This window comes from Acanthochromis polyacanthus, chromosome 1 (genome assembly GCF_021347895.1).
Source record: "Acanthochromis polyacanthus isolate Apoly-LR-REF ecotype Palm Island chromosome 1, KAUST_Apoly_ChrSc, whole genome shotgun sequence".
Taxonomy (NCBI): Eukaryota; Metazoa; Chordata; class Actinopteri; family Pomacentridae; genus Acanthochromis; species Acanthochromis polyacanthus.
The window spans coordinates 29,727,745-29,744,155 of NC_067113.1; the positions used below are offsets into that span (position 1 = coordinate 29,727,745).

Below are 16,411 nucleotides of genomic sequence, written 5' to 3' on the forward strand. Positions count from 1 at the left end.
CACATTTTGCTCCTTTCTGAGGCACAAAATAAAGATATGATACAAAATTACCCCAAAAAGAGAGAAACTGAACAAAAAGATGCAATAGTGTCTAATTTTAATTGGTTTTCATCTCTTTTGTGTCATATTTGGACCAGCGGATGTCTCTTTGTAGTAATTTTCCTTTTGTTATGACTGATTTTCAACTATTTTTGTACGTTTGCACGTCTTTGCGGCTCATCTATGTCCACTCAGTCTCTCTGAGGTCATTTTGTGCCACATTTTGCTTGTTGTTTTGACTCATTCTGGGCCTTTTGCATCTTTTTGTTGCGTTTCTCACTTGCTGGGATCATTTTGTGTCACATTGTCTTGACTTTGTGCCACATTTTAGTTGCTTTTGATTTCTTTTGTGTCGCATTTGGGATATTTTCTGTGTGTTTGCGATCATTTTACATCTCTTTATGGTTGATTTTGAACAGCTTTGGTGTCATTTTGTGTCATATTTGCGTCAATTTTTTTGAGCTTAGCATCACATTTTGACCATTTTGATCTCTTTGTGTCACTTTAAGGTCATTTTGTGCAACGTTTATGCATGTTGCTGGTCATTTTGCATTTCATTGTGGTTGGTTTTGTACCACTCTGGTCGTTTCGCCTCCCTTTACAGCCGTTCTGCCTCTCATTTTGAATCGTTTTGTTGCCTTTCTCTCTTTTTGGGGTCATTTTGCATCACATTTGCTTCACTTTGTGTCTCTTTGAGGTTATATAGTGTCTTGTTTAGATTATTTTTTATCACCTTTGTGTCATATATGGACTAGTTTGTGTCTCTTTGGGATAATTTTGCATCTTCTGGTGCAATTTCGTTCGTCTCTGTCATATTTTGTTGCTATTGATTTATTTTGTGTCACATCTGGGGCGTTTTCTGTGTCTTTGTGGTCATTTTGCACTTCGTTGTGGTTCATTTTGTACCACTCTGGTTGTTTCAGTGTCTCTGTGTGGCCATCCTGCTTTTCTCTGAAGTCATTTTGAGGCTGATTTGTGTTATTTTGTGTCTCATTTTCCTTGTTTTTTTGCCTCATTTTGTGTTTGGGGTCATTCTGTGCCATTGTTCCATAACTTTGTGTCTCTCTCTGAGTTTATATAGTGTCTTTTTAAAAAAAATTTCGTGTAAAGAATTCTGAACTTTTTTGACATCTGGCAATAAAACAGTCAAGTTTATGATCACAAGTGGGAATTGTGTCTCCATTTCAGTGCCATAAAACGTGAGTCTGACCGGCGATGTGCTCTGTGTAACCAGCTGTGGACGTGGACACTTAAACACACACCCAGCAAACAATAAGTCTGTGGACCAAGAAAACAGAGTCGGTCGAGTGTTTGCGCTTTCAGACCGTGTGACCAAGACAACCTGCGTCACAAGCCGTCATATCCTGGCGTGCCGAAACACCACCGTCTCTTTTTTATTTGCCATAAATAATGTTTGCCTTATGCTTAATGTTACACAGAGGGCATTCCAGACACACCTCGGCTCTCATCTCACAGAAAACATGTTAGACTCAGAGAGGTGCTCGAGCCTAAAGAAGTAGGATTAGGGGTTATTGTTTCCTCTGTGTGCTCAACACATTCCAGTTTCCTCAGGTTTCCTCACCTGGGAGACACAATGCAGAGTTTATAGGAATCCCGAAGCTCTGAGAAAACCCTCCTGGTGCTTTCAGTCAAAACAAGGTTATTCGAGCACACTGTTGCATAAGTAGAAGAAAAACAAAAAGAAAACTGAAACTTTAACTTTGTGTCTCCGGTTGTGCATTTTGCAGGTGTGTTTCATCATTTTACTGCACTGTGTGATCATTTTCTTGTCACATTTTCATCATTTTGTGTCTTTTTGTAGTCATTCCGTCTCTCTGTGTCTTATTTTGCGACTCATTTTAGTTGTTATTCATCTCTTGTGTCACTTTTAGGATCTTTTGTGTGTCTTTGTGATGATTTTGTACCTCGTCGTTCATTTGGGACTGCTTTGTAACCACGCTGAGGTCATTTTGCGCCACATTGTGATTATTTTGTGTCTCATTTTAGCTGTTTTGGAACAATTTGTGTCTCTTTGTGGCATCTTTATATGTTGCTATGGTTGATTTTGTTCCATTTAAGGTTCATTTCGAGTCTCGTTTTGGTTGTTTTTTCTCTCATTTTTGTCATTTTGCTTTCTTTTGTCCTCATTCCGTCTCTCTGTCGGGGGTCTCAAACTCAAGAGTCTCAGTGAGGCTGGACCCCATCAAGTATTCCACAAAAAGTACAAGTTCATAGTGGAGAAGAGCTCTTCACACAGATAAGTGCTCCCAAAAACGTCTTTGTGGCCAATCTGTGTCTCTTTGAGGTTATTTTTATCTAGGTAACCAGCTTAATAAATGAGCAAAAATGTCTACAAGTTTTTTTTAAAGCCGTTGAGTGGAAAAATGCCATTTTTATCCAAGTAAAATTAAATATAATCCAGCTGTTACAGAGGAGTCCAGGTGTTTGTGCATCAAAATGGGATAAAGTGAGGATGTGAGCCACAGTTTAATTTCCAGGATCTAAATTCTTATCATGCCTAAACTGATGGAGAATAAGGTTGTTCGGTCCTGATCCAGTTAGTGAAGGAGTCACAGCGCCATCGTGTGTTAATGGGGAGAAGATGCAACAGTGAATTGTTCACATGGTGTTTTAGGACAAGGTGTGTGGGAGTAAATGTGGGTGTGACACATTTAAACTGGAAGGCTTGAGCAGGCAGGAACAAGCAGAGCTCAGTTGGCAAGAACACACCGGAGAGAATGGATTCAGACAAGAAAGTCACGATTCTGAGAGAAGGATTCCTGGTGAAAAGGGTAAGAGATTTATCAAAACAACTGTAAAATAGAGATTTAATTGGCATCATTTGTATTTTTTGTGGCTTTCCAAATGCTTAATGAAGAATATTCACATGTGTAAAAACAAGGACGTTACCTATACTATAAGATAAATGACAAAAACAATGATATAAACTGAATTTTACCGGTTTCCAGTGCTTATAGATATTGTACACTGATGAAAACACATTTGCTCAACATTTTTTGTGCTGAAATGTTCTGTAATTACATAAGATGTTCAGTCTCTGTACTCATTGAATACTCATTGAACTACAGTTTCATTTTATTAAAAGTTCATATTTGTGAAATTACATTAAATCTGTGATTGTTTTTGAACAGTCTTTTTGTTGTAAAAAAAAACAACTTTCAAAATAGAAATGTTTTGTTGATTCAAAGTTAAGGAGTTTTAATGCTATTTTACATTAAATGTGTAAATTTGGTCCATTTTTTGTCATTTTATTGATATTTCCATATGCCTTTACAATACAGACAAAATTACAATGAGTAGGAAAAATTTCAGAAAATCGTAGTTTTTTAAAACGGCATATACGTTCATATAATATTTCTTTTTCATTGAATTAAAATACAAGTTTGATCTGTGTACACTGGATCGCTTGAAGAACTGATGCTGCACAAACAGACCTTTGAATCACTGATGTTGTGAGTGCTGCAGAAAGGATGCTGTTATTCCTTCATGTCTGTGCTGTTTTGGCTCTTTTTTTAAAATCTGATTTATGTTTATTTTTGTTCACAGGGTCATGTTGTGCACAACTGGAAGGCCCGCTGGTTTGTTCTGACACCAGAGAAGCTGCTTTATTACAAATACGATGGAAGCAGAAGAGACTCGTGTCAGAGAGGGAAGATCCTGCTGAAGGACTGTGTGATAACTTGTCCTTTCCTGGAATTTGAAAATCGACCGGTGAGTCATTTCTGCAAACGGGGACAACTTCTCAAAGTCTTCCAGTTAAACACAATAGAAATACTGAGTGTAGATGCAGCTTGAGTGAAAGCTGTCGTCTCTCAGTAATTAAAATGTTATTATTGTAGTATTGAAATGGGATGGTTAAGAACATTTCAGTGTAGTTTTTTGTCTACAAATTATGGGGTAAACTTTCATGTTAAAGGTGGAAAAGAAACAATAATTCACTGAAAGGACAAAATCCGAATCAAAATGAAGGAATAAATTCTTCTATAAAGCAAAATATGCATCACATTAAGCCTTACGAACACTTTATTTCCCATTTAGCTGCACTTTCTGATGAATGCATCACATTTTCTAATCATTGTTTTCTTTTGTTTACATTTTTATTGCTGGAAACCACAGTGCAGGTGTGGCTCCACCAGCTCAAGAGAAAATGTGTTGCCTCAGGTTTCTGTTTTGTCCAGACCTGAACTTTGAAGAACAATTTGTAATTTAGCAAGTTTTCTGGCACCGACGATGGCACTCTCCTTTCTGCGTTTTTGGCTAGCTGGTGTTCAAGCTGCAGACGAAGCATGGCGTGAACCATTTTCTGGAGGCTTGTTCCAGAGAGCAGAGAGACGAGTGGGCAGCAGAAATCACCGCTGAGGTCAACAAGCTGCAGACGAATGAAGGTGTGAAGGCCACCAAGCAGCAAGAGCCTGGTGGTTCCCAGCTACACAACATCAACCTGAGGTAAACGCTGCTGCCTCTCACAGATTTACCAAAGATTCTCATGTCTCACCCTGTTTTCCTCATACTATATTCATGTTTCTAACCGTCTCAGCTTCTGTTTGTATTTACAGTAAAGTGTTGGACTCCATGTACGATGTCCACAGCGGCATCAAGATGAGCAACCATGTGGAGCAGGGCAGCACCTACAGCAACTGTTTCTCAGGTCAGCCTCTGAAATATCAACAATTTGAGCTCTAATATGCAGCCAAACATTTTAAATGAATCCTATTTATCACCCAATAAATGTACACAACTGGATTCCAGCTACTTTGTGATAATTCCTGCGATGGCGATGCTCCTAAAGTCAGTCAGGATTAAAAATGCTTCAAAATTTTCATGTGTGTACGATATATAAACCACTACACCTGCTGTAAATTATGTTGCGTCTTTAGCCACTATTGTTATTTAAATTTCCAGGTTTTAGAAGCATTCAAAGTGCTTCACATCAGAGGAGAAAATGCAAATTATTAATTTTTAAAAAAGAAAAAAATCTGTAATGATACGATTTTTTTCTTTTCATTTTACAAACCGCAAAAAGATTATACACAATAATTAAAATATTGATAATATTTATGAAAATATGCTGAAAATATACATATCTAATATAAAAACAACTAAAAATTGTAACTGTGTAATATTTTTTAAAAATTACAAAAACAAAATAGATTTTTTCTAAATGAAATTGATATTTTCCATTAATTTCCAATATTTTCTGGCTCTCTAACTGTCACAATATTGACTTTTTTGGTTTGTTTTTTTGTCATACAACTCCAAAAAGCAAATAAATGTCTCCAAAAGAGTAGTGTTTTAATTTTTCTGCTTTAAAATCTGATTTTATGGAGAAGCCATCCGGTGTCCTAGCTGCTGGAATATTAGCATTTTCCCCTCCTTTTTTCCATCTATGTATCTCTGCCTTTATTGGACATGCTGATATCTATAAATGTGTCTCTCTCCTGCAGGCTCGGCGGTGGTGGACTGGCTGGTGTTCATGCAGCTCGCTCTGACCCGTGTGGAGGCCGTGACTTTGGCCTCGGCTCTGCTGGAGGAAGGTTTCCTGAGAACCGTCGGCCTGAAGAGTGTCGCTGCTCTCAGGACCGCAGGACTCAGTGAGCAGTTCATGGACGACTCCACTGCTCTTTACAGCTTCGTACGTTTCCACTCAGTCTGAATGTGTTACTGCTATGAGAATATCTGCACATAGAGCACAGATTATCAGAGCTGATTCATTTGCTGCATTGATCTGAGATGTGGGATACAGGAGGTTGGAGTTGTGGTTGGTTTAATGCTGCTTGTGCTTCATCACAGTCTGACAGTCTGAAGAAAAGAGGCAGCGTGAAGGCAGAGACGTCGCTTTCTGCAGTGGAGCTCAGTGGAACCGTGAAGAAGAGAGGATTTCTGCTCAAACAGGTGAAAACACACCAAATGCACCGATTTTACAAACGAAATAATTTCTAAATCACGGTTCCAGTGAATAATCAGTCATTTAATATGAATTTTTGGTTACTTATAATCCTTCGATTTTTGATGAAATGTTGCGATTTTAATGTTTGATTCAATTAATTTTCTTTAAAGAACCTTAAGCTGCATATGATGCATTCAAGGACTGTTGGAAAGTTTAATATCTGGTGTTTTTTTCAGTTTTTAAACCTTTTGTTTATGTAACCTCAAGCTGTCACAATATGAGATTTTCACTATTAATGCCAAAACAATTCACCATTACAATGATGTCCAAATATCTGCAGAAATTATTGAAAAAAACTTCATTATGACACAAATTTATCCTTAACTGTTTTATTTGGGTGCTTTGTATCTTCTTTAGGTGGCTTAATCACACTTAAAATAGTGAATGTGTGAACAGATAGTCTTTAATCATAACTATAATGTGTATTGTTTCTGTGTTTGTGTCAATCAGATATTTACTGGTGCTGTAATTATAATTATTTACAATATTACCACATGGAACATGATCGGAATATTTCACATTCTAAATATTATATTACATTGCAGCACCTCTAATTAGAGCTTTTGAAAACTTATTTTCTTGGGAAGTGTTGCAGAAGAGCTTGGAAGCATCCTTTAATTTATAATTTGTTTAAATTTGATAATAATAGATGTATAAATGCAATATTTACATCAAACCTGATGGTGTAACAGCCACAGAAAAATGGATTTTTAGTATTTGTAACAGCAATATCAGCAGAAGAGATTTTTAAGAACCTGGCAACCCAAAATTGATTGCTATTAACTTTGCTTTAGTGCTCTATATGCATTATATAGGCCTTTTTAGTGCTACAAATTAGCGTGGTGCATTTGCGGTTTGTTGGCTAAATTTGTTCATGCTTCTATGAATTTGTCGCTCACTCTTTAAACAGGGACACAGGAGGAAGAACTGGAAGGTGCGACTGTTTGTGTTGCGTTCAGAACCTGCTTTCCTTCACTATTATGATCCCACCTCGGTAAGTGAACAGGCAGCATTAAAAAGTGCAAAAACATGATAACGCTCTGTAAATAACAGCGATTTTTGATAGTTAAAAGTAGTAACAAAGTGAACAGAACAGATCCCAGTCTTAGTAAATCAGCTGTTCTGCCCAGCTGTGAATCTGGAGCTGCTGTTACACATCATTCCAAGTAAATCCTCCTCATGTCTCATTATGTCTGATCCACTTCCTGTTATGTCACCCGTCAGGATGACATCAGCCCCGTGGGCGGCTTCTCGCTGCGAGGATGCCTGGTGTCGTCTCTGGATGATAACGGAGTTCCCTCAGGTGAGCCGACAGCAACTCTTGAGAAACTTCTGCTTTTCTAATGCAACCTTTTCAGTTACGTAACTACAGGATGCAACAACAGAGGTGTTTATGTAACTAAAACAACAATGAGCTGATTCAATGAGCAAAGTTTTATTTGTGGGTTCAAACCCAGAACTTCCCCATTTCATCCAGAAACTCCTGCATTATGATGAACACAATGTTTTTGATGACTGTTAGGCAAATAAAAATACTGAGGGAAGTGTAGCAGTGTTTAGAGACAGATGTATCATCATGGACAGATTATGAAAGAATCATATCCTGGAGACAGATGTTTATAAAGCCAGAGGAGCACCACACCCAGTCTGAAAGTCATACAGACAGGATTTGTGGTTGTTTTGTGTCTGGAGTTTTGCATCATATCACTTGTCTTTCATCCTTTTGTTGCCCTGTTTAGGTTTCTCTGTGTCTTTGTTAATTTTGTGTCTCTGTAGTTGTTTTTTTACTTCACCAAGGAAAGCGGAAGAGTTATTGACAATAAGCATACATCCGTCTGTTAATCTGTGAATCTGTCTGTCTGTCTGTTAGCAGCCGATTTGGATGACATTTTCAGGGAAGGTCAGAAATAACACAAGGACCAAGTGATTAGATTTTGGCAGTGAAGTGGCTTATAGTCTGGATTCGCGGATTTGTTAAAGATTTCTATATCATTGTGAGATAACGGCACTGTAACCATGACAACAAGTAAACACTGCTTTTGTTTTATTGTGTTTGGATAATTTTGTGGCTCAGTTTGATCCATTTGCATCAACATGGGGATTTTTGCATTTAATTTTTGTCCGATATTGTTGATTTAGTTTCTCTTTGTGATCATCTTGCATCTTTCTGTGGTTGTGGTTGTACAATTTTGGTAGTTTTTGTATCATTTTTATAATTTTGCATCTCTTTCTGATTGTTTGTATTTAATTTTGGTTACTTTGTGCCACATTTTGGTTGTTTTGCATCTCTTTGTAGCTTCTGTGTCTCTTTGAGGTCACTTGTGTTATGTTTGAGTTATTATGTGTCTCTTTTGTGTCACATTTTATTTGTTTTGAGTGTCTTATGAGGATATTCTGTATATTATAAATCTGGAAAAAGAGCCAATAAGACCTCTGATTTCTTGGGAACATTGGGGTTGTGAACAGGAGGCCAGTAATCTGTGCATTTCATAGGGTTTTAGCAGATCAGCCTTTAAAGCTTCCCTGTCATCCCATCACAGACCTGCTCTATCTGCTCCTGATAAAGCATCTCTGCTTTAACCTATCAGTCTGTCCATCTAAAGCAGATTTATGATGTCAGTCCTCACGCAAATAAACTTTGCTGACTGTAATTTCTCCTCCCATGCAGGTGTGAAAGGCAACATTCAAGGCAACCTGTTTAAAATCATCACTCAGTCAGACACACATTACTTCATCCAGGCTCCGAGCCACCAGGACAAGATGGACTGGATCGATGCGATCAGAGAGCAAACATAGAGCTGCTGCTTCCACATAAAAATGTATCTTGTGCTTTTAATCTGCTATGAAGAAGACTGATTTCAAACATTCTGTGAATGTGCTGTAGCAACAAAATGAATGAAAGCATCAGTGGTTCAGAACATTTCTGTTCATCTGTCTCTGAATTTCTGGCACTTTTAGTCTGATTATTGTGTATTTTAGAGTTTTTACCCAACAGTTGTAGCAATTTCTTTTACATTGGTAATTTTTCATGTGTTTTTCAAATTAATAAAAATAATAATTTGAACTACTTTCAATGGGAGTTTACTCCAACTCCAGATGCCAGTGTCTACAAGTACTGTATTTGCAATTTTTAATTTATGCTTGTTTATGCTTCTTATTTCAAGAGAAATTTTGTCTTTTGTATTTTGCTACCACTGCCACATAACTTAAAAAAAATTCTTTACAGCTGTATTCACTTAATACAATATGTGATAAACGCAAAATACAACACACAGTTAAGCATTAATCCATCCATCCATTCTCTATACACCGCTTTATCCTCATTAGGATCACGGGGGAGCTGGAGCCTATCCCAGCTGACTCAGGCGCCAGTCTGTCACAGGGCTACATATACAGACAAACAGTCACACTACATTCACACCTATACGTGCAATTTAGAATAATCAATTAACCTCAGCATGTGTTTGAACTGTGGGAGGAAGCCGGAGTGCCCGGAGTGAATCCATGCATGCACAGAGAGAACATGCAAACTCCAAAGATCCCAGGACGCGAAGCAGGGATCTTCTTGCTGCAAGGCGAAAGTGCTAACCACAACCCCACTGTGCAGTCAAACCAGTGGTTCCCATTAGTTTGTACCTCTGACCCATCACAAGAAAACAATGTGTAGTCGTATCAGTTTGGAGAGGTTTGTGACATCGTCTAAACATGTTGAAGGATTTCCTTTGAATTAAACCCCAAATAGAAAAAAAATAATTCAATGTTTTCTTCTATATCTTTTCAATTATACTTAAAATCAACTGATTTTTGGATCTGTAGCTGCTTTGAAATGTCTCCAATGGACTTTCCTGACTTGCTTCAGTCAACAATTTGCTTTTTTAGATCTTTGCAGAGTCTAATCAGTGTATCAGTTGGGCCCTGTTTTAAAGTGGCTCAGAGGAGTCACCAGCTGTAGTCAATCGTAAGAAATTAAGAGGCCACGGCACTAAGAAAGTTGGATTAACACACCTTTCTACATCACCAAAACTGATAATTAAAGTTACTGTATGTATATTTTTGATAGACTTAGTCATATTTTTTAAAAAAAACTGTAATAAATCCATGAAAAATCCAAAATACGATTGTTTTTCTGCGACAGACGAATATGTTTCAATCATCATAGAAAATCAGAACTTATGAGACTCATTGGAATCTCAGGACTGTCATGATATGCATGGTCTTCAGAGCCTGTCTTCACAGCTGTGTGTAAATGTATATATTCAACACAACATCCTCTTCATTGGATCTCCATCAGAGTTTCCTACTTTCGCCCATGTAATCATGAAGCAGCTTTTAAATTACCTCCTCTGTGATGAATTAAAAAAAAAGCCATAAAAAGTCATATATTCAACTTTTCCAGCCCTCAATGGTAGAATTCCTTCATGTGGTACTTCTGCTTTAACAAAAGCTGAGGAAGTACAGCACAAGTAGAGACTAGAAAAGCCTCCAGAGGTATTTGTCCCGATCATTAAATCTTTAGTTCGGTCTGGCTGCTCCCATCAACCACAACCAGGCACTCCCACTCTGCAAGCTGAGTCGAGCCTTTATCGGAGTGACTCAGGCTGAGCTGGTGTTTTACAGTCTGCTTCCAGGGAAATCAGGAGTGACACACTCACCCAGCGGTATATCACACAGTGGAAGTGGGTTCTGGGGCGAGTCCAAGCACTGATTGTAGTATAATTCAGTTAATCTGTTAATATGATTGTTTTCATCCCACGTTGTGTAAATTTTAATCCTTTTGCATCTCTTTCTGTGCACTTGCATGCAGTTTTGTGTCACATTTTGCTTTTATCTCTCTTTGTTGCCATTCTGTGTCTCTTTAAGGTAATTTGAGGTCCTATTTTGGCTGTTTCGTGTCACATTTGGGACATTTTGTGCCAGTTTTTGATCATATTTTATCGTCATTGTTCATCCAGTGAAATCATAAGAGACACACCATGATATATGACACTGTGGAAGTGGGTTCTGGAGCGAATCCAAGCAGCAGTTACTCAACCGCGACAACAGCAAATAACAACCAAAGTGATTTATTGCAGTGAAGTAAAGTCGATATCAAACATTCACATAAAAAGTGCTCATGGTAAAGGAAACCAACTCATAGAAAATCCTTCCAGCCTTGTGTTTAATCTGGACTCCAACTGAGAGAAATGAAGCATACTGTGTGTGTTTACTATCATGCACTACAGTTTTACATTACTACACCTGTTACAGTACGTAGCCGGGCACAGAATGACAATCTTGGTTACGCAATCAGACACATTCATCTTCATGCAGGCGCTCGTAAACGTAAGTGCTTTCAAAGTTTAACGCCAGAGAAATCAAGTCTGAAATCTCCTTTTTTTCCCCTTCTTAAATCACAGACATTTATTTTTCTAGTGTTTGTACAAATGTTCATTCAGGAAAAATACTACAGCTTCGATCACATTGTTTAATTCAGTTCAAATCGCATTTGATTTAAGACTGTTACATTCAGTCAGTATCTTCAAGTCCCCAGACAGGTAATCTTAGTGAAGGCACTTTGTCTTAACACGTGATTACGAGGCAGGTGTGACTTAGTCTGAAAATGGAAACACAACATCCCCACCGAGGGTTAAATTATTCACTCAAAGTAGACCTATTCTAATCTTAAGTATTGTATAGCTGTCCCGGGCGTCCTTGTGTCACCTGTGCGAGGCGTTTAGGCCACCTTGGTGAGCTGGAGGTCGCCGAAGACTCGTAAGGCAGTGAGGGAGGCGAGCTGGGAGAGTCGGTGGGTGAAGCCGCACAGAGGCTGTCCGTCCACCAGGATACGAAACTGCTGGTGCTCACAAACTATCTCCATCTACAGGGCAAAGAAAGGTCACAGTCATATAAAAAGATAAATATTGTTTCAGCCTGAATCACAAACTGAGGCTGCAGCAGAGAATTCAACAAGAGAAGACTAAATTGGAGGTCAGACTTTCAAAATAAAAGTCTCTCTGTTGTGATTTTGCAGCTCTTTATGATCGATTTTGTCCTATGTTTGTAATTGTTTGTCTCATTTTAATTGTTTGTGAGCAAATGAATTTAATTTTGGTCACTTTGTGTTAATTTTGTGTCTCTTTGTGGTCATTTTGTGTCTCTATATGGTTCATTTTGTCCCACTTTGGTCATTTTGTATTTAATTTTGATTGTTTTGCACCTCGTGAACACTGGCTTTAACTTAGGTCATTTTGTGTCTCATTTTATTATTTTTGTCATCTCACATTTGTGTTTGTCTCATTTTGGTTATTCTTTGAATTTTTTTTAAAGCTTGCGGGCACTTATATTTAATTTTGGTAATTTAGTATCCAATATTATGAATTTTCTGAGTTTTTGTTGTCATTTTGCATCACTGTATGCTTGTTTTTGTCACATTTTGGTCCTTTTTAGTCTCATTTTGATTGTTTTGCATCTCTTTGTGATTGTTTTCATGTAATTCGGGTTGTGTAGTGCTTAATTTAGGCTGTTTTCCGCCTCTTTGTGTCTCTTTGTGGTCATTTTGTATCTCATTGTTGGCACTTGCATTTCAATTACATTATTCTGAGTCTCATACTAGCAATTTTGTGAGTCTTTGTGGTCATTTTGCATTTTTATATGATTGTTTTTGTATCACTTTGGTCATGTTATGTCTAATTTTGAATATTTTGGATCTCTCTGTGGTTCTTTGTGTTTAGTTTAGGCTGTATTGTGTCACATTTAGGTGCCTTTGGTCACTTTGTGCCTCTTTGGGGTAACTGTAGATTTTATTTGGGCTGTTTTGCATCATATTTAGGACATTTTATGCCCCATTTTCTCTCATATTATTGCATGAGTGGTCATTTTGCATCTCTTTATGATAGATTTTATTTTATGTTGGTCATTTAGTGTCTCATTTTGATTGGTAGCATCTCTTTGCATTCAATTTTGTTCCATTTGTGTCCCACGTTATTGATTTTTGTGTTTCTCTGTGGTCATTTTGCATCAAAAAATGGTTGGTTTGGTCCCATTTTGTTAAATTTTTTTGCCTCATTTCGAGAAGGGAGTGTTCAGATTTGACTTGGATGCATGTTTGCAAACCTAAACCTGTGCAGAAATCAAGCATTTGGTCGTTGTACAGACATATAATATGATCTACATATTTATCTACATATAGAGCGAGATCTAATCATGAGTGGTCACTTGAGATCAACATAAGTGAAGAGCATCTTGTTCGTCCAGAGGTAGAAGATGATGATAATATGATATTGAGACTAATGGACTATCCTGATATATGCTATCTATCTCTGGAGAAACATAATGTTGTAACTGGAGCTGCCAGAGTTACTTGCAGTGCAATTTTATCAGCCGACTCTGCAAATTCAACCTCACAGGAACACCCACATAAAACATATTACAGCCTGTCAAAATACAGGCGACTGGAGAAACAATTCTCCTGCAAATACAGCAGGACCGCTCTACAGCATTTCATATGTTCACGCTTACTGAACGGTGCCGGTTGTTGCTATGTGCTTCATATGAGGGTGTAACTTCAGGGCTGGGAGTGTAGATTTTAGATCATAAAAGCACCTTGAAGGGTTCTCCGGCTGCAAAGGGAAAGAAGGAGAGAGTGTTTTCAGCAGAACCCCATTTTCCAGCCAGGCGGGCGTTGCGTTGGACGGCCTTTTCTCTGAAGCTGACCTTCAGCTGTAGACCAACGTCGCCCTCCGAGTCCTCCTCCTGAGGCCGACTGGACAGAATAACCTCCATGCTGCGAAGCACAAACACAACAGCAACAGATACAAGGAGCAGGATACAGACAGTTTAAATTTAAAGCAGCATATGGCTACTCTGTGGGTCTTTCTTTTTCTCATCAAGGTATCTTCTGGGTTGTTAACCTTTATAGATTCTTTGGGGAACAGCGACATCTTGTGGTTTTTAGCACAAATGCAACGTAGTAATGAGGCAATGTGGGAATTTATTACACAAACATGAGCATCAAGAGAACAATAGTTTGAATAATTAAAAAAAGTTAAGGATGTTGGTTTATTCCTCCATCAGAATCAATTATATTCTCAATTATACATTCATAAACGTCTCTGCAGGTTATGATGTTTTCAGAATAACACATGATGGATACACACAATATTACATTTTTATGATATAAAGTATTACAACTTGATGTCTGTACATTTTAAAGCATCAATAATAGAGCTATTTTAATAGAATAAATCAAACTGACATGAGCAAAAGCAGCCATTTAAGGAGATTTTAGCTGCAAAAGATAATTATTATTCCTTGGAACTGCTGCTTTTACTTCTGAAGAAAATTGTCCAAATATTTCTTCCCCCACTGCCAACTTGTCACGAATCTTTCTTTGACCATCTTTGGGAAACAAACCTCCATAAGAATCCTCCATTTTAATGAGTCATTTCATAATTCAACAGTTTCTGTCCTTTTAAATCTATTTTAGGAGCTTCTGAGAACCAAGACAACATATCTTTGGTCTCATATTTTCATGAGAATGAGGAATATTTAGTATTACGATGGCTTACTGTGTGTCGGCTCTGTGTTTGGATAAACCAACTCAGAAAAATACTGTTTTTTAAATTGTCACTTAGACGATTTTACATGTTCTTTAAAATATTAAAGGTTCCCCATTTTATTGGAATAATTTGGTGGTAGGTAATAAGATGAAATTAAAGCTGCAGCATAATAGAATTTCTTACTTATTCGATTATTTAGATAAATCATTTGGTTGATAAAGCATCAGAAAACAGTGAGAAACACCTGTCACAGTTTCTTTAAACCCAATTTGGCATCTTGTAATATTTTGTTCTGCCTGACTAACAATTGGGAACCCTAAATATTACATGTATTACATTGGAAATGCTGCAAATTTTTTATATTTCCAGCTGTTTTTAGAATCAATCTGTTGAGTGCACATTCAGTATATGTTTATTTTCAGCTTGAAAGTTAATTATAATTCTTAGGGTCCATGTTTCACGTAATAATGATTAATTTTGTGGTTGTGCTGGGTCAATATGGTTGATTTTTAATACTTATTTGTAATTAAAGTTTAAAAATGACCAGCAGCAGCTATGTTCATGCATTTACTTTTGTGGTTTAAAAAGGCTTAAAAATGCTTTATTTTGAAAAATTATTTAAGAGCCATTTAAAGGCGGTTCTTTGTGGAAATGAGAGCACCATTTACCGAACTAAAAGAAGGATTTTTGATGTTTTTTGAGGCACCTTTTGGAACTGTTTGCAGAGATGGTTGACTGAAGAACTACTTTGCAGAATTTAAAATTATTCTTGTATTGCACTGTAATGCACTGCAAAAAGGTATTTTTTGTGTCTTAGCACCTTCATTTTCTTGATTTTTTGGGGATATTTGTTTTCTGCACAGGATAGTTTTGACTTAGAGAAATAAAATAATGATAAAAGGCTTTAAAACACCACCAGGCTTGTGCTACAGTCAGTATATGGGGTAAAGGTCTCCTGGGAGCCTTTGTCCTCAAAACCCTTCTGAAGTTCCTGCAGCCAAAAATAAGTTTTTTTTAAACAGAAACTTCTGCGTCACGGCTCATTTTTGCAGAGTAATTGTCTTTTTTTACTGCACTAAATTGATGACTGACTGAACAAACAGACTGCTGATGTTATCCGGCAGAACAATTTCCACAGCGAGTCTTTGGATTTCATGGGAACTGCAGCTCTCCCACACAGATGAACCTAAATGAGAAAACTACGCTGATATTTACCCCAAAAACAGGAAGTTAAAGCTGCTTTATTGCAAACCGGGGAAGTTTAACGAGCGCAACATGCAACGCAATGTGTGCAACAGTAGTCTGCGTAAATAATGCATGAGCCATAAAACGAGAAGATGCACTGACCTCTTGGGTTTTTTGTTAACAATCCCCATCACCACCAGCTTCATGGAAGGCCGCAGCCCCCCCTTTATCTCCCCGGTGTACTCCCCCTGTGGAACAATAGAGCAGCATGAGCAGGATGAAGCCTGAGCCGCCGCACGGCCACAAAACTCCCACTTTTCCCACCGTGTCAGTGAATAAAAAGCTGCTTCCTCATCGTGCAGCCTGCTCATGTCTCCATCTGCAGTGTGTGGCAGCGGCAGGAACAATAGCCTTATTGATCCGCTGCTAAACCATCACACTTCTGCTCAACAAGCTGCACATTGTTTGAGTGGGATTTTAATTTTTCTTTCTTTTTTTTTTTCAGAAACGCGACAATGCGAACAAAAAGGCAGCTACGTACATTTTCTTTCTGGTCCTTTTCTTCCATTCCACTCGGGGCGTGATGAGCTGTGGAGGTTTTCGAGCTGTGATGCCAACTGAAGACTGACGGACTCTGACTCCAGCTGGCAAACCCCGCCTGCTCCACGTTGTCATAGAGACA

At 37.9% G+C, this 16,411-nt stretch overlaps 2 protein-coding genes across 2 annotated transcripts; one reads left to right on the forward strand and one right to left on the reverse strand.

Moving 5' to 3' along the window:
* The first annotated feature begins 2,607 nt into the window (after positions 1-2,607).
* On the forward strand, positions 2,608-9,081 carry plek2 (pleckstrin 2). The gene is made up of 9 exons (XM_022217018.2): positions 2,608-2,831; positions 3,607-3,771; positions 4,322-4,506; positions 4,617-4,708; positions 5,505-5,692; positions 5,851-5,952; positions 6,918-7,001; positions 7,232-7,310; positions 8,676-9,081. The coding sequence occupies exons 1-9, from the start codon at positions 2,778-2,780 to the stop codon at positions 8,801-8,803; spliced, it is 1,077 nt and encodes a 358-aa protein (XP_022072710.1). The 5' UTR covers positions 2,608-2,777; the 3' UTR covers positions 8,804-9,081.
* Positions 9,082-11,054: 1,973 nt separating this feature from the next.
* si:ch211-10a23.2 (Galectin-related protein A-like) lies at positions 11,055-16,411 on the reverse strand. The gene is made up of 4 exons (XM_022217015.2): positions 16,271-16,411; positions 15,892-15,977; positions 13,589-13,769; positions 11,055-11,864 (listed from the first exon to the last, which is right to left on the reverse strand). Exons 1-4 carry the CDS (start codon positions 16,295-16,297, stop codon positions 11,721-11,723), a joined length of 438 nt encoding a protein of 145 aa, XP_022072707.1. The 5' UTR covers positions 16,298-16,411; the 3' UTR covers positions 11,055-11,720.